The sequence below is a fragment of the Pipistrellus kuhlii genome, unplaced genomic scaffold (genome assembly GCF_014108245.1).
Source record: "Pipistrellus kuhlii isolate mPipKuh1 unplaced genomic scaffold, mPipKuh1.p scaffold_m20_p_24, whole genome shotgun sequence".
Taxonomy (NCBI): Eukaryota; Metazoa; Chordata; class Mammalia; order Chiroptera; family Vespertilionidae; genus Pipistrellus; species Pipistrellus kuhlii.
In genome coordinates this window covers 11,690,123-11,708,299 of record NW_023425523.1, presented here as the reverse complement: position 1 = coordinate 11,708,299, position 18,177 = coordinate 11,690,123, and the positions used below count along the sequence as shown (strand labels likewise).

At 37.2% G+C, this 18,177-nt stretch overlaps 1 protein-coding gene across 9 annotated transcripts in view; it reads right to left on the bottom strand.

Annotated features, from left to right (window-relative positions):
* Positions 1 to 138: 138 nt before the first annotated feature.
* Positions 139 to 18,177, bottom strand: part of ARNT (aryl hydrocarbon receptor nuclear translocator) — a 48,553-nt gene continuing 30,514 nt past the window's right edge. For 6 of the 9 annotated variants that reach the window (XM_036453280.2, XM_045587013.1, XM_036453278.2 and 3 more), the window contains 12 exons: positions 16,560 to 16,636; positions 15,453 to 15,587; positions 12,904 to 12,978; positions 10,402 to 10,553; positions 7,521 to 7,631; positions 7,298 to 7,370; positions 6,810 to 6,933; positions 6,523 to 6,619; positions 5,994 to 6,141; positions 3,928 to 4,090; positions 2,860 to 3,026; positions 139 to 2,105 (listed from right to left, as the gene is read on the bottom strand). In XM_036453280.2, the coding sequence (XP_036309173.1) occupies positions 2,016 to 2,105; positions 2,860 to 3,026; positions 3,928 to 4,090; positions 5,994 to 6,141; positions 6,523 to 6,619; positions 6,810 to 6,933; positions 7,298 to 7,370; positions 7,521 to 7,631; positions 10,402 to 10,553; positions 12,904 to 12,978; positions 15,453 to 15,587; positions 16,560 to 16,636 (1,412 nt within the window). In that variant the 3' untranslated portion in view covers positions 139 to 2,015. The remainder of the gene's footprint in view (positions 2,106 to 2,859; positions 3,027 to 3,927; positions 4,091 to 5,993; positions 6,142 to 6,522; positions 6,620 to 6,809; positions 6,934 to 7,297; positions 7,371 to 7,520; positions 7,632 to 10,401; positions 10,554 to 12,903; positions 12,979 to 15,452; positions 15,588 to 16,559; positions 16,637 to 18,177) is intronic. The other 3 variants (XM_036453277.2, XM_036453279.2, XM_036453282.2) reach the window with 2 other exon arrangements.

Below are 18,177 nucleotides of genomic sequence, written 5' to 3'. Positions count from 1 at the left end.
TTCTGAAACTACAGACACATTGTGCTTTATGTATGTATGTTTGGAACTAAAGCTATGGATTCAACTATTCATGGTAGTCTGTTGTTTATGAGCTGCAAAGGAATAATAAAGCCGCAATCAAGATGACACCACACAAAGTTTACAAAAGGAAAAATATTTTGTTTTAAAATACTTGCTACATGTCATTATTTTTGCCACTGTAAGGCTCAGCACAGATGCCAGCAGTACAGAAATGGCCAACAAGAGAAAAACAACCAAAAATAAAACCCTGAAGGAAAAGCAGAAACAAAACCCCCAGAGCATCTTCTCCCTCCCTTTCCCAGCCCTCCCACAACGCCCTATAATAATTATACAATATTATAGTCTTGATCACATTTAAAAACAGGCGATTATTAAAAAACAAGGACTTTATTGGAAACTCAACATTTTGGTTTCTTAAATTGTGATATAAATATATATGTATACTGTATGTGTGCACATAGAATAAAAAAATAAACTGTCTCCTTTTCCACTCCAATACCTGGCACCAGACTGGAGGCAAAAGGGAGGGAAACTCCGTAATGACATTCTCTGAGCCTCTCCAAGGCCATCCGTGCTCCTCAGTCCCCTATGGCTACATTTAAAATGTCTTCTTTTCAGTCTTTCACTTACAATACTGGCCTGAGCCAATTAAAAAAAAAAAAAAAGGCTGATATATATAACTGTTACCTGAGGAAGGTAAAGTGATAATAGTAACCTGTATCCACATTTATATGGCTGTAGTTAATTACTAAGTGACCCTGTTGGGATGGGAGTCCAGGCCCCATCTATCACATGGATTTATTTTGCACTACAAAGCAAAATCCAGTCTCAAGACTGTGATGGAGCAAAGAGTCACAGGTCAGAAAAGACCTACAGCTCAGTTTCCTGCCAGACTGGATACTCTGAGAACGGGGTGAGAGGCTACTTTGCAAGAAGGCTGGTATTTGGTTCAAACTGCACCAGTGAGGGTTTGCACTGGGACTACTCATCCAAGAAGTTGAGTTTCCATGCAGAAATAACTTCCATGAAACACATATATGTCATTCTGACAAAAATGCAGCATTATCCTTATGGCCAAATATGGGGTTTCTGTAAGTTTTATCCTGCCAGCCTATTTCTGTAATCTTTGCACATATTCCATATAAGGTGAGAGCACCAGTTTTATTACTAAATATGTCTGATGACAGACCAATCCTATCAGCAGAAAATGTTATATATCTGCTTAGAGTTGCATACTGGCTGGGCACACATGTAAGTACAGCAAAGACATTTATTTAAATACTCTTTGGCTGCAATACTAAGTAGAAAATACCTGGAAGATTTAACTCCTAACTTAGGACTCTTTGAAAAACACAGAGAAAGACAAAGATAAAACTGGGACAAATTTTGCATAACTCCCTAATAGGGAGAAATACACACACACACACACACACACACACACACACACACTCTCTCTCTCTCTCTCTCTCTCTCTCTATTTCTTCACTCACATTTCTTTCCAGAGAAACTGCTCACAGGCAGCAGAAAGAACATATTCTCACTTTCTAAAGCCCCATATATACCTACCATGTTTCATGGTCCTCAAATATGAGGACATTTCTCCTCTCCCCGCCTTATTCAGAATTTCTTTCCAAAATCAAGCCACAGTACAAGGCAAACAGTGGACATCAAGTTCTCTAATCTGTCCCTTGACCCTAGCAGAAATCACCTCTGTACAAATTGCTGGTCAGGAGACATAAGGCAAAGCATTTTTAACTTCACCCAGCCTCAATTTTCAAACGGTCCACAAAACCTTGAGTGTTTACTCCATCTCATCTATAAATTATGTCAGAGAGGCAGGAGGGCAAGGGAAAGGCCGGAAGTGAAAGGGGGTACACAATAGGGGTGAGGGAAGGGAGGGGAGAGGAATTTTTATTCCGTTTACAGAAAGATTTGTTTTTTAAAAACAAATGGTAATTTTTCTTCCCCACCCCTTTATCCTCACCCCAATAGTTCTATTCTGAAAAGGAGGGAAACATAGTTAGGTCAGGAAATTCTTCATTGTTGTAGCTGTTGCCCTGGTCTCCCAACATGGACAGCATATCCTAGTAAGAGAAAAGTAAGTTTGGTCACACACCTTGATCCCTTACATTTATTAAGCTCCCTTCCAACATTCCCCTGAACCACCATTCCTGTCCCCAAAGAGTTTCTGCTGTGCTGAGTTCTCTCAGCTTTCCTCAATCTCAGCAACACTGACTCCTTTAGATGATGAACTTTTGTCCTAGTCCCTTCTCTGTCTTCCCCCAATAGTTCCACACATATTTCCCACTTTTCCAGTACTCAGTATTTTCAAAAGTGAAAAAATCTGCTTGTCACATTTCATATACCGCCTCCTTCCCCATAGATTAATTATTATTCTTATCCTCTTTGTTTTCTACCAAAACCTGTTTTGCCTTCTTTCAACTTATGTTTTAAACTAGCTCTTCCTTTGTATTGCCTAAGATTACTCCATTCAGCCTTGCAGTCCCCTCAGGATTAGGTAAACAGACCTTTATAACTATAATCAGTATGTTTATACTCAAGCTTTTGTGAAGTGGGGATGTGGCTCTCCTTGAATGGGCTATGATTACTTTCTTTGACATCTTTGCATGGGGCTACACATCACTAACTATGGTCTGGTTAAAGGCTGTACATCAAATTAAATTCATAATCTTTCCTATTAATGACAATTATCCCTACATTTCCCCACTGTCTTCTCCTACTCATACCCTAATACATGCATATTTCCTTTTCTGTCTCTCCTCTATTACCCTTTCTCTCCAAATTTCTGATTTTCTAAAGCCTTTTTCATCCTCTCACCTGGAAGACTTCAGGCTGGCCAGGTTGCGGTGCTGATGGCTGTTGAACATGTTGCTCATTAGAACTTGAACGATGATGAGGCTGCTGGCCCTGCCACTGTGGCCAGACTCCCACACCCTCTGCTGTCCGTGTCTGGAATTGTCCTGCAGTCTGTCCAGTCTCAGGAGCTAGCGAGGAAGAATAAACTTCAATCTACTAATTTCATTGGAGAGGAAAATCTAACACATAACTACATGCAAGTCATTAATTTTACCTAGAAACCTCTTGCCTTTCTGTCAATCAATGCCTCTTCTATTTCAAAACCCAAACCAATTTATTTTTCTTCTTTAAGAAGCTATTCCAAAGAATCCTTTGCTCATTTTAGAATAAATTTGCATATTAAATTAATAATATTTTACAGGCTTTTTGTTGTAGATCTTTTTCATGTGGGTAGATTTTATTTACTAGAGGCCTGATGCACAAAATTCATGCACAGGGAGTGGTGGTGATGGTGTGGTGGTATGTGTGTGTGTGCTCGCGCATGTGCATGTGTGGTGTGCATGTCCCCTCAGCCCAGGCTGCACCCTCTCATAGTTCTGGGAGTTCTTAGGGGATGTCCGACTGACGGTAGCTGTGAACCAGCTTCACTGATCGCCAGGGGCCAGCTCCTTCATTGAGCGTCTGCCCCCTGGTGGTCAGTGGGCATCATCACTGTTCTGTGGTTTGGGCAATTTGCATATTAGCCTTTTATTACGTAGGGTTTATTTCAGAGAGAAAGCAACAGGGAGAGATACATCAATAATGAGACAGAATCACTGATAGGCTGCCTCCTGCATGCCCCTCTGAGTAATGAGCCAACAACTCAGGTATGTGTCCTTGACAAGAATCAAACCTGGGACCCTTCAGTCTGCAGGCCAACACTCAATCTACTGAGCCAAACTGGCCAGGGCCATCTGGCTAGGTTTTAAATAGCAAATACCTTAAATTTACTCATAATTAGCTCAGTGCACAGCAAGCCATCTTAACCTCCAAATCCTTTCTCTTTAGTGCTGTGATTTTCCTTTTATCCATCTTCTGGACTGAACTCACCAAAGTTGGATCCACGACTGGTGAGAGTAGGGTAAGGAGCAGCACCAGGTGATGCAGTGGAAGCACCAGGGACGGACATGGGAGTAAAGGAAGATGGAGTCTGAAAGTTGCCCACACCAAATTGGGAAGAACGAGTCTTGCCTGTAGCCTGGGTGGCCACCTGCTAAGAGAGAAAAAGGAACACAGAACAATAAGTAGAACATTAAGATTATTGCACATACCATTCCTATGACAGTCAACGTTCTGTCAATCACTGGGTTCTTCTGATTGAAACTCAGCAATTTCCTAATGCATACTTCTTCCAACTAATCCCCAATCTCTCTTGACACTATCTTTAGGCAACTGTGAAAAGTGCAAAAAGAAATGAACTACAAAATTAATAAAAGTATACATTTAAAGTTGTGAAAACTAAATAAAAATGATTTATATAAAATCATTTTATAAACTGTAAAGTTATATAAAAAATGGAGGCATTAATAACACTATGGTGTGTGTGTATATATATAAAAACACTTCTCATCATTTTTCAGTCTGTATCACATTCATTTGTTCCTAATGATGTCCTTTTTTTTAGTAACTCCCATTTTTCTCATCATAATAGTAATGTATATGCACTATGGAATATTTGCAAAGTGAAGAAAATACTTTTAAAACATTAATCACAATTCTACCACCAAAGACATATGGTGGATAATTTCTTCCAGTTTTTATTTTCCTATGCAATTTTTTATACAATTGAGATAACATTGTATAATAATAATTCTGGAGCCTACTTTTGGTTTTTGCTTTTTAAATTTAAAGTGTTACCATTTATATTTATATTACATATCATATAAAGAATGTTATATATATGTTATATATTACTAATATAAGTACAATATATATGAACTTATGAATGGATATTAGCTTTACTTTTTTTTTATTGTCCAAATCTTAGCTATTGTAAATTGTGCTGCTATGAACATAGGATATTAGCTTTAGCTTAACAAATTATACTAGAGGCCCGATGCATGGATTCGGGGTCCCTCGACCTGGTCTATGGGGATCGGGCCAAAACAGGCTCTCCGACATCCCCCAAGGGGTCTGGATTGCGAGAGAGTGCAGGCCAGACTGAGAGACCCCACCAGTGCACGATCGGGGTGGAGAGGGACTGCAGGAGGGCTCCAGGGAGTGTCTGGCCTATTTCACTGCCGAGTCCCAATTCAGGCTGATAGGGACCATCTCACCCTGTCCCGATTGGGGCTGATAAGGGCCAACTAGCCGGGAGGGCTCACGGGAGGTCTCCAGGGCATGTCTGGTCCATCTTGCCCAATCCCAATTGGGGCTGAATGGGGTCATCTTGCCCAATTCCAATTGGGGCCGATGAGGGCCAGCCTGGCAGGGAGGGATTGCGGGAGGCTGACCTGCCAGGGTGTGTCCAGCATCTCACCCAGTCCTGATCTGCCAGACCCCAGCAGCAAGCTAACCTACCAGTTAGTGCACATTATAACGACTGGCCGAACAGTTGAACAGTCAGAAACTTAGCATATTAGGCTCTTATTATATAGGATATACATATAAAGTATATAGAAACTTTTCAACACTTTTTTTAATTTTTATTTATTTATTTTTTTAAAATATATTTTATTGATTTTGTACAGAGAGGAAGGGAGAGAGATAGAATTAGAAACATCGATGAGAGAGAGTCATCGATCAGCTGCCTCTTGCACACCCCCTTCTGGGGATATGCCCGCAACCAAGGTACATGCTCTTGACCGGAATCGAACCTGGGACCCTTCAGTCCACAGGCCAACGCTCTATTCACTGAGCCAAACCAGTTAGGGCAGCAATTCTGACTTAATTCTGACTTAAAGTGCGTATGTAAACACCACAGACTCTGAGTTTTATATTATCCATGGTTTTTAATTATCTAATTGATCCCAATGAAGATAAAAATTGGAATCCGGTAGGTGGTGGGGATTGAGGAAAAGGAGCCCAAGATAAACAATAATTTTACATATGGAAAAACAGCCCAAACAAACAAACAAACAAAAAACAATATCCAGGGGGCAGGTGAGAAACTTTACCTGGGCAGAGAAGCCTGGGCGGGTATTAGGGGTCCACGTTGGGGCTGCTCCCTGGGTGGGGTTGGAGTGGCGGGAAATCTGGGCCAACATTTGTCCTGCAGAAGCTGATGGCTGAACGATGGTTACAGGAGGTGCCAGACCACTATTTCTAGGCGTGAACAAATAGTTAAGGTAAAGGATTAAAAGGATGCGTTTATCACAGAATCTAGGAATCACAGGACAATCTAGTGCTATTCTCAGATTCCCTTGACTTCCTTGAGGTTAAGGAAAACTTGATAAAAAATGTGGAAAAGATCAGAAAGACTGACAGCCACACGCTGATCAGAACACACAGAGATGGAACCTAGAACATGGCAACAGGCAAAGTGCAAAGACATAGGAGGAAGAAAAGCAGCTTGCCTCATCCTAGGCCCTATAAGTTCCCTGCCTTGTCTGAAATAACCAGAGAAAGCTAGGGAAGAATAAAACCTGGACTCAGCAAATGAATCCCTCAGTTGCCCTTAAAGCAATACACACGTATGGGGCTCACCTGAAATTCTCTGCTGGCCGGGGGGGAGGGAATGTGCTGCCCTGGGAGAATAGCTGGGTGGCAGGGCCAGTGCTGGAAGAGATGCCTTTACTCTGATCTGCGGACCAAAAGGAGTGGGGGAGGGCCAGTCAAGGGGCTGCACTCTAACAGTTCAGCAAGTTCCTATTTACCCATGAGGTATTGTGACTAAGAGGGGATATGTTGGAAGACTACTGATTGGGCAGCAACAGGCCCATCAGTAAGTGATCAAAATGAGAATTTAAAAGGAGAATGAGTAAGAAACATACCTGCATTGATGTTGGAATAGATTTCTGAAAATCTTGGATCTCTATCCTGGGCAAACAGACCATCTGACTTCTCAAGGGGCTTGCTGTGTTCTGGCCCTGTGGCTGTCACAGGCTGAACAGAAACCTGTGGAATACAATGATAAAAATAACCACGAAAGGTCTAACATGACAATTCAATAACCCTAAAATTCACATAGATACATTTACACTCTAACTGGCACTGAGAGACATTTCTTTTAAAAAATGCTCATGGGCCGGGACTGGTTTGGCTCAATGGATAGAGCGTCGGCTTGGGGACTGAAGGGTCCCGGGTTCGATTCTGGTCAAGGGCATGAACCTTGGTTGCGGGCATATCCCCAGTAGAGGGTGTGCAAGAAGCAGCTGATCAATGACTCTCTCTCTCCCTTCCTCTCTGTATAAAAAAAAAATAAATAAAGAATATTTTTTAAAAAATGCTCACGGTCCTTCTTCAAAGGAGACACACTAACCTGGGAATGATTGTAGCTGGCCAGTCCATCTCTTCCTGGTACTACGTCCAGTTCTGTTTGTTGTTGCTGCTGCCTAATGGTAAAGCCAGTGAGGAGAGAAATAGGGGGGAAATTTTTTTTAAAGAATCTGGGGAAAAGGCTTAACAAAATAAAAAAATAATGGGATTGCAGATGGCCCTGGACTAGTCATTGCTCAATAAATGATTCTCCCACCATTTCTCACCTGGGTGCCAGCTGCCCTGAGCCCATCTCCAGGGATAAATTAACTGTGGGACCTAGCTGTGGCCTCTGAATTGTGTTGGACAGTGTAGGCCGTGGTTCCTGGCTGGAATTCCTGGGGAAATAGAGAGAAGGTAAAACTGAGAAAAAATATATCTAACACTGCTTGTGCATAAAGCTCTATATATTCATTTGTAGGTGGGGTGATCCTAATAAATTCTCTTTCAAGTCCAATCCTAAAGGCAACCTATGACCTCAGATTCAACAAATAATTCACAACTATGGACAACATGACACAAAGAGAAACTATGTCCTATGGCACATGGGTTCTCCTTGTTTGGGTTCTAACTCTTCCTAAGTAATATTTAGTACCTAGTTGTGTGGATATGTGCGTATATACATACAGTGTTTTTAAAAAGCCTACGTGAAAAACTGAAAGTATATATATATTGAAACATAGAAAGGATTATTTCTGACCCGGCCGATGTTGCTCAGTGGTTGAGCGTCAACCTATAAACCAGTAAGTAGATCACAGTTCGATTCCTGGTCAGGGCAAATATCAAATAAAAATACATCTTTTTTTTTTTTTTTTAAAGGACTATTTCTGGATAGGGAAATTTTTTTACTTTCACATAGTTTTCAATACTTTCCAATTTTCTATAAAGAGTATTTCTTTTAAAACATTAATAATTCATTAAAATTAATTGTGGTGGGGAAAACTCTATGTAAAAATGGGGGAAGCCATTATTTCCAGAAAAAAGTTCCTAAAAAGATTTCAAATTTTAAACAAAATGAGAACACAAAACAATAGTTATTCTGTTATATAAAGATGTGAAAACAAAGTAAACAAAAATCTACAATGACCATGACCATGTGTACCCGAGTTCTAAGTTAATAAAATTTTCTAATTCAATCCATTATACTAAGTTAATTTAACAGAGAATTAAACTTTACAAGCCCTAACAATTGAATTGGAGAATACAGACTCAATGTCTCACCAGATGCTAGTCATACTGCTAATCCTATCTAATAATCTAATAAAGAGGGAGTATGCTAATTGATCACGTCCCACCGACCCAGCACAGGGCCAAGGGGCCTGAGGCCATGCCCCGACCCAGCAGGGCTTGACAGGGGACCTCAGGCCATATCCCCCCACCCCGGTCTGGGCTGGGGGACTTCAGGCTATGCCCCTTGCCCGGCAGGGCTTAACAAGGGTGGGACTGGCCCGGTCTGGATCTAGCCCAATTGGGGGGGGGGGGGGTTTCCCCAAGGCTGGATCTGAGTCTCATGCGATTTTGAGGTGCACGTGGGTGGGCAAAGGACTTGACTCTTGGTCTGTCAGGAGGAAGGTTTTCATATAAATTTTACTAATTTTCTTCCATCTCTGACACTTCAATTATAGAGAAAGGGCAAATAGCAATATTAAATTATTTCCTCTAATTAATCCCTTTTTAATGTTCATGAATTTCTTGCATCGGGGCACTAGTTATTTATAAAATCAGATCTTCAAGAGGTGGATTCAAAGCCAATTTTACACAGAGAGATTAAATGAAAAAGAAGTAACTTTACACCTGCTAGGATAGGTATAATAATAAAATAAAAGAACAGCAAGAATGTGGAAAAACTGTAATCCTCATACATTGCTGACAGGAGCATAAAATGGAAGAGCAGTTCTCGAAAACAGCTGGACAGTTTCTCCAAAGATTTAACACAGAGTTACCATATGACCCAGCCATTCCACTCCTAGGTATATGTCCATGAGAATAAAAACATACTCACACAAAAACTAGTACACAAATGTTCATACCAGTATTCTTAATAGCCAGAAAGTGGAAATAACTCAATGTCCATCAACCAATGAATGAATAAACAAAATTGGGATATCCATACAAAAGACTATTTGGCAATAAAAAGAAATGAAGTACTGATATATGCTATAACATGGATGACTTTAAAACATTATATTGTAGTAAGTGAAAGAGGCTAGTCACAAAGGAACTATATATTGTATGATTCCATTTATATGAACTGTCTTGCTAGAATAGGTAAATTTATTTGCATAGGACTTCGAGGATTTCTTTTAGAATAGATGACATTAGATTGTGGTAACAGTTCAACAATCCTGTGACATACTTTAAAAATATGTACACTTAAAAAAAAAAGTACACTTTAAGTAGGTAAACTGTATAGTATCTGAAATCCATCTCAATAAAAAAAATTTTGTGTGTATATTTAATAAAAAAGGAAGGCTCAAACAGAAAGAAACCAAGGAATAAAGGAGAACAAAAGCTAACAAAAGAGTGGATGAAGCCATGTTCTAAAGCAAACTACAGACTCTGGGGCAAATGCAGTCCATTGCATTTTTGAAAATAGAAGTTTGGTTGAAGATAGGTATCTTTGCTCATTTTATTCTAGGACTATTTTTTGCTATAATAACAGAGTTCAGTAGTTGCAATAGCAAGTGTATGCCCCACAAAGCCTTTGAAATATTTACTATCTGGCGTTTTATAGAAAGTTGTCAGATATCTGCTGTAAAGCCTTTGAAATATTTACTATCTGGCGTTTTATAGAAAGTCTTCAGATATCTGCTGTAGAGAAAAATTCTGTCAGACAAGAGCAATAAAATGGGTATACAGCAAAATCCTTTCTAGAGAGGACTCAAACGAAATTGAAATACTAATCTTTCACATCTTACAACCTCGTCTCTAATCTATAGCTTATTAAAACCTTATTCTACCTGGATGAACTACCCAAACTGTGAGAAGTTGGAAGACGAGGAATTTCAAACTAATGCTATTGATTACTAGAAAAGTAGAAGAGAAGGAGATAAGCAGATTTGGCCCAGGAGAAATCCCAACATTCGAAAAGACCTTTATGGTACATACTTCACATTGGTGTTGGTACAGATGATGTACTCAATTTCATCTGAGTAAGGGTTCTGGAAAGTAAAGGAGCTGGTTCTCATCCAGAGCCACTCTCGGTTCTTAGACCGGAACCGGAACATGACAGACAGCACCTGGCCTTTTAATTTCACCACCTGAAAAAGTTTTCATGCTATCAGTGAAATCCACAAAAATTACCCTTAGAAAATTAAAAAATAAAATTCCCACTCTATAACCCTAATATTCCTGTGTCACTGTCCCTTTCAGTGCTACTAAAAAAACAGTATGAGTAAAAACTAAGTGACTAAATAATTAGGAGATATATTTATCATATTTCTTCCCAGAATCCCAGAACTATCTGACCTCTCTAGTCAAAGTAAGAAAGGAGTAACAATTCTTTCCAGGAAAAACAGACTATATTTCCATACTTCCCTTGGAAAGTCCCTTAAAGATAATGCTAATCTAGCTTTACAAGCATAAACTAGAAATTTAATAACACTGAATATAGCTTATGCATTGCTCCTGAATCCTCGCTTTCCCCCAAAACCTAAGCATTTCTGTTCTCACAGCACCTATGAAGGTTGCTATAAATTAAACAAAATTGGCTTTAGTTCTTATTTTGCTTTAGTTTTGCAAAAGAAACTAATTTTAGATTATTTTAGCTTCTAGTCTAAAAGGAAATAATCTTTTGATTCTCATTCTCTAACAATAAAAAAGTAATTTTAGCAGTAATATTTATCTTATAGTTTCTATATGTCAACCATTAGGTTTTGTGCTTTTTCTTTTAAAAATATCATCATTCACTTAACATGATAAAAAAAATGTAATGTAAATATTTGCATTTAAATAATAGTAAGTAGCTTTTAAAACTTAAATGTATTCACTGTCTAATACATATAAAATGAACATAATTACGTTTGTACACAAACTAAGTACTGGTTTTGCAAACCTGCTTATTGGGGTACATATCTATTCCAATGACGTATAAGCCCAGCACTTCAAAATATCTACACTTAACATTTATGTTTTGGCTGATGAATGCGACAGTTCCTGCTGATCTTACAAACTGACTGAAAAATAAGTATAGCAGAAAATGGGACATACTTAACTTAGCAATAATAAAATAGCTCATTTTAAATATATGTCTAAAACTTTTACAAATCAACTGTAAAACAAAGCACTGAAATAATCAAAATGAGGAAAATAAAGAAAAGGAAGCTTTATTGGAAATAATAACTAAATTAATGCACTGGAAAAAGAATACATCCATCTAGATTTAAGAAACATCAAAATCTGGAAAGCAGTAACTAAGTAAGCAGCTGTTGAGTGCCCATTAAAAAGCACCTTTACTTACATACTCTAAAATCATAGCAACAACTGATGTTAGAATAATAACCTTGAGATTATGTAGTGTCTATCTGTGCCATTAAAGCTATTTTGAAATAAACATTTTCCAAAAATGATAAAATGATACTTTGCGGCTAAAAACATCAGAATAATAAATTTCATGCATTTAAAATATACTGTACAATATGTTCTCAAACTACTGAAGGTTCGTATCTTTAGCTATAAATAATTTCCACACAAGTCAGACTAGGTTTTGAGACTAGACATAAAAGGAATGTGATCCTTCTGTGAGCTGCAGCCGAGTGGATGGAACTGGTAATGCTGAGTACTCGGGAGGCAGACTTTTTACTGCCAATTTCTGATTTCCTCCAGAAGTTGGGTTATGTGCTTTACTGCATTATCTTATTTAATCTTCCCAACAACCCTCTGAATTTAAGTACTATTATTATACCTATTGTGCCAATAAGGACACTACTGAAGCATAAAGAGAAAAATTAACTAGTCTGGTATAAAGTAAGAACTACTACCTAATTCACCAGATATTTTCAAGATATAGGGCCTGAAAATTACAATTAAAGAGTCCACTTACAATTAAGAGTTAATTATTTAAGAACTATAATATATAAAGTGCATTTTTCTAATACTATCCACAGTGCAGTAAGGCACAGAATATTTTACATACTTTGAAAAAGATTTTATTGATTTTTTTACAGCGAGGAAAGGAGAGGGATAGAGAGTTAGAAACATCAATCAGCTGCCTCCTGCCCACCCTCTACTGGGGATATGCCCGCAACCAAGGTAAATGCCCTTGACCAGAATCGAACCTGGGACCCCTCAGTCTGAAGGCCAACGCTCTATCCACTGAGCCAAACCGGTTAGGGCCATTTTACATACTTTAAAGAGTCCCTTGGATGCAGCTAGTTAAATTTAAGATAATCAGTAGCCAAAGCCAAACTAAAATATTTTGGACATTTATTCACAGTTTCAAAGATTGGTCTTTTTCTGTTCCTTAAAAATACAGGTTAAGTACTATAGAATATAAAACTGTAGTGCCTATCGCAATACTCAATCAGTAGTCAATAAATATTTGTGGAATGAATGTGATAAAAGACATTAGATAAAACTTTTACTCAGATCCAAACCAGGAAAAAAAGTTACCTGTTGGAAGCTGTCTCTTAGAAGCTGCTGGTCTTCAGGATGACAGAATTCTACAATATTCTTTCCTAAAAGTTCCTAAAAGGAAAAAAGAAGAGTAAGATCAACACTTTCATGAGCATCTAACATTCCTGGCCCATTACCGGGGGGTTGGATTTTATTTCTCCTGTCTTTATCCTAGGATGATTGATAAGTGTGAAAGGGAGAAAAGAAAAAATAACAGATGGAATCTGCTAAACTGGTTTTTGGAGCATTTTCCTTTCAGAGCATTGTATGTTTATTATAACTACATTTTTTATAGATTTGAGGTTATAATTTATATATATAATTCACTCATTCTTAGTATATAATTTCCTAGCCAACCATTAATCTGCTTTCTGCTTTTTTAGTTTTGCCTTTTCTAGAAATTTCATATAAATGAAATCATACAATATAGGTAATCTTTTGTCTGGCTTCTTTCATTGAACATAGTTTTGAAGTTCATCTATGTTACTGTAATAATATATTCCTTCTTATTCCTCAGCAGCATTCTAACATGGATATACCACAGTTTGAGAATCCATTCAGTAGTTAATGGATATTTAAATTGTTTCACTTTTTGGCTATTATAAATAGAGCTATGAATAGCTGTGTATAAATATGTGTGAAACAATATTTTCATTTCACTTGGGTAAATTCTAGAAGTGGAATTACTGGGTTATGAAATAAGCATATGTTTACTTTTTAAGAAATTGCCAAATGTTTTTCCAAAGTGGCTATCCCATTTTACATGTCTGCAAACATGTATGATGGTTCCAATTTCTCCACATTCTTGCCAATACTTTAAAAAATATATTTTTAATTAAATTTCTTAAATGAGATTACACGGAGAACACTTCCTAATTATAGTTATTCTGGTGGGCATGCAGTAGTACCACTGTGATTTTATTTTATTTATATATATATTTTTTAAAACATATTTTATTGATTTTTTACAGAGAGGAAAGGAGAGGGATAGACAGCTAGAAACATCGATGAGAGAGAAACATCAACCAGCTGTCTCCTGCACATCCCCTATTGGGGATGTGCCCGCAACCAATGTACATGCCCTTGACTGGAATCGAACCTGGGACCTTTCAGTCCGCAGACTGATGCTCTACCACTGAGCCAAACCCGTTTCGGCAATCACTGTGATATTAATTTGCACTTAACTAAAGACTAATGATGATGAATATCATTTTATGTGGCATTTATATTTCTTCTTTAATGAAATGTCCATTCAAATTAATGGCTGTCTTAATGAATTATAAGATTTCTTTATCTAGTCTGGATATAAATCCTTTTTCAGACATATAATTTGCAAATTTTCTCTGTTTTTGGTTAGTCTTTTTGTTTTCTCTTTTTATTGGTTTTAGAGGAAGAGAGGAGGGGTGGGAGAGAGAGGAAAACAGAGACAGAGAGAAACAGAGAGAGAGACAGAGATAAACAGACAGACATTGATTTGTTGTTCCATTTATTTATGCATTCGTTGGTTGATTCCTATTTGTGCCCTGACCAGGGATCAAACCTGCAACCTTGGCATATCAGGACAAAGCTACAACCAACTGAGCTACCCAACCAGGGCCTTCAATTTCTTAATTATGTCCTTTGAAGAGGGCAAATTTTAAATTTGATGAGGGAAAATTTATCAATTTATTTTGTAAATCATGCTTTTAGTGTCATATAAGAATCATGTTTAACTCAAGATCCAAAGATTTTCTACTTTCTTCTAAAAATTTTATAATAGTTTGTTTTATGTGTGCTTTTTTTTGTGTGTTTTTTTCTTTGTTGTTCTATTGTGTGTGTGTGCTTTTTGCATATGGATATCCCAATTGATCCATCACCATTTGTTTAAAGATTTCTTTTCCCCATTGAATTCTTTCAGCATCTTTGTTGAAAATTAGTTGACCATGTGAGAATAGATTCTACTTTGGTCTACTGATTTATGTGCCTATCCTTATACTAATACCACACTGTCTTGATAACAATGGCTTTATAGTAGTTGTTAAATCAGGTAGTGTAAATCCTTTGACTTTGTTCTTTTTTAAGACCACTTTTTCATCAACCTCTTCACTCAGCCATAGCCAGAACTGCTTCCTAGCCACTATAGTTTTGAATGTTTGTATTATGACTTATTTCTCAACTGAGATATAGTTACCTGGTATTCTGAATAAGTCTAAATAATAAATAAAACCATAATAACTTGTGGGTTACTATTCATCTAGGCGATTAGATGAATTACCAAAAGGTCTCCATAGCATAACTAATTAAAATTAGTACTTTTGCACCAATATCTGCATTAACATTATTAACAAAAATGTATATATTGGGACCTGCTGCTCCCACCTGGCTTCAGAAGCCATATTTCTCTAGACCAAATGATAGCTTTTATAAGAAGCTGAGAATAAATTTAGCTCTGAGCTAGGGGCTGATATGTTTGGCTGCCTCTGGAATTACATTACTGAATAATCTCAACAAAGCCAAGGGAAAACAAGAGGCTAACATATCAGTGTGCAATAGCTCCAGCTCCTCACCTGTGGCTGGTAGCCAACAGTAGCCACACAGCGGTGATCCACAAAAGTGAAGATTCCTTCAATGTTGTGTCGAGAGATAAACTCTGTTGGCTGACAAACATTACTCATGTCTGTACAGTTGGGAGAACTAGTTACCTGAAAGTAAAGAGACAAAATGAGATAAAATAGCACTATTTCTCTGCAGATGTATTTCCTACTACCTCATAGTCATTTACATAGACATGAGGCACCCAGTTTTAGGAATTCAAAACTTTCACACATCATCAAGGAAGAAAAAAATGATAATCACAATCAAAGAGTACATTAGCCCAATTCCCAAATATATATACTCTTTAACAACTTCGTAAAAAAGAAAAATTCAGTCAACCTGCCGAAACCGGTTTGGCTCAGTGGATAGAGCATCGCACTGCGGACTGAAAGGTCCCAGGTTCGATTATGGTCAAGGGCATGTACCTTGGTTGCGGGCACAGCCCCAGTAGGGGGTGTGCAAGAGGCAGCTGATCAATGTTTCTCTTGCATCGATGTTTCTAACTCTCTATCCCTCTCTCTTCCTCTCTGTAAAAAACCAATAAAAATAAAAAAAAAATTTTTTTAAAGTGACCCTGAGCAAAAAATAAATAAATAATAAAATAAAATAAAAAATTCACTCAACCCCAAATCCTCTTACCTTCATTTAGCTAGCCTGTATTCATTATTCAGACTGAAAAATTATAGTCCCAAGTAAACAAGAAACTTATCTATTTTTATGAGGAGTCAAAATAATTTCACTTCTTTCGTTAGACACGTAATAATAAAAAATATTTAAATCTCCCTCTTTTTTGTATACAGGCAAAAAAATTATTTGAAAATAGAAAATTCAACATTGTAAAGTTGAATATATGAAAAATAAAGGGAAAAACCCTCCCTCCTTCTCTCATCCTCTTCAGTTTCTGTTAAATCCAAGAGAAGCAATGTTAACTATGAATATCATATTCCTTCAAATATGTGGGTTTTTATAGAACTGTTTATTTGTATCAGAGAGTAAAAGAAAAATAACACGAACAAGTCCTGAAGGAGATTTCTTCTCATTGAAAAGGGATGATATAGATATGGAAAATTCATACTTGCCTGCAGTCTGCCAATGGCCACTAGGCAAAACTTGCTTCCCTGGCCAGCCTCTGGGTCATCATCTGGGAGGGAGACACCTTTAGGAAGGTGAAGTTAAAAGATTTAATAGGAATCTCAAACTCAACTGCCTTAAAAGTGAGATAAGTAAAGATTTAAAATACATGTAGGTCTGAAGAAGCTAGGTGTAAAACAATAGAGTGTCAAAAGATAAGATAAAGGTACTCATAAATACAGAAAAGAAACTGATGGCTGGGATGCAGGGATAAGCAGAAAAGGTGAAGGAGACTAAGAGGTACAAATTCCACCCAGCTGGTGTGGCTCAGCTGTTGAGTGTCAACTGATTATCCAAGAAGATACCAGATGATTCCCAGTCATGACACATGCCTGGGTTTCTGGCTTGATCCCTAGTAGGGAGAATGGAGGAGGCAGTCAATTGATGTTCCTCTCTCATAAATGCTTCAATCTATTTATCTAGCCTTCTCTATATATAAAATAATAAAAACATTTAAAAAATAATAATTTTTTTAAAAGAGATACAAATTCCAAGTTATAAAGTAAATGTCACAGAGATATACAGCACAGGGAATATAGTCAATAATATCATAGTAACTTTGTACAGTGACAAATGGTTACTAGACCTATCACAGTGACCACTTCATAAGGTATATAAAGCATCACATCTTTGGGTTGTACAACTGAAACTAACATAATATTTTATGTCAACTATAATTTTTTAAAAATTTAAAAACTGCAAAGGAAAAATGTGCTTAATTCAAAAATATATTTTTTAAAAGGTGCTTGGTATAAAAAATAAAAAAATAAAAAAACAAAAAAATAAAAAAACAATAAAGGACTCTGGCCAGGTGGTTCAGTTGGTTGGAGCATCGTCTTATACACCAAAAGGTTTCTCTCCCTCCCTCCCTCCCTCCCTCCTTTTCTCTTGCTCTGAAATCAACTTTAAAAAATAACATATCCTCACATGGGGATTTTAAAAAAAGAATAAAGGTAAATAATTATGTAGAATTTACCATACATGCCAGGTACTGTTTTAAGTATATGTGTGTATGTGTGTGTGTGTGTGTGTACATGTGTGTATGTATATGTATATATGTATATCCATATATATATAAAAGGCTAAGTGACCGACTGTACACACATCCGACCATCCAACTGATTGGCTGGTACATATGACACACACTGGTAATTTAAAAATAAATGTTGCGCAATACATACAAAGCTCTCAATGGCACCAATCACACACGTGTTTTAATTTTATAGTACTATATTATAGTACTATATTATATATACTATTTTGACATGTAAATTCTGCAGTAATGTAATTACTGCACAAATCTTTCTTCTAATTAATTTCCTTTTAATGTGCATGAATCTGTGCACTGGGCCACTAGTATGTATATATATGTATGTATATAGGTATAAATTCATATATTTTACCCATATTAATTGTAATAAACTGCAGAATACAGGTCCAACCAAAATATTCTAAAAAATTATGCTGGCCAAATCAAACACATATAAAGATAGCCATTCATTTGTGACCATATCATAAACAGAAAACAGATGTCTTGCCCAACCTATAAACTTTAAAGTAAGCTAA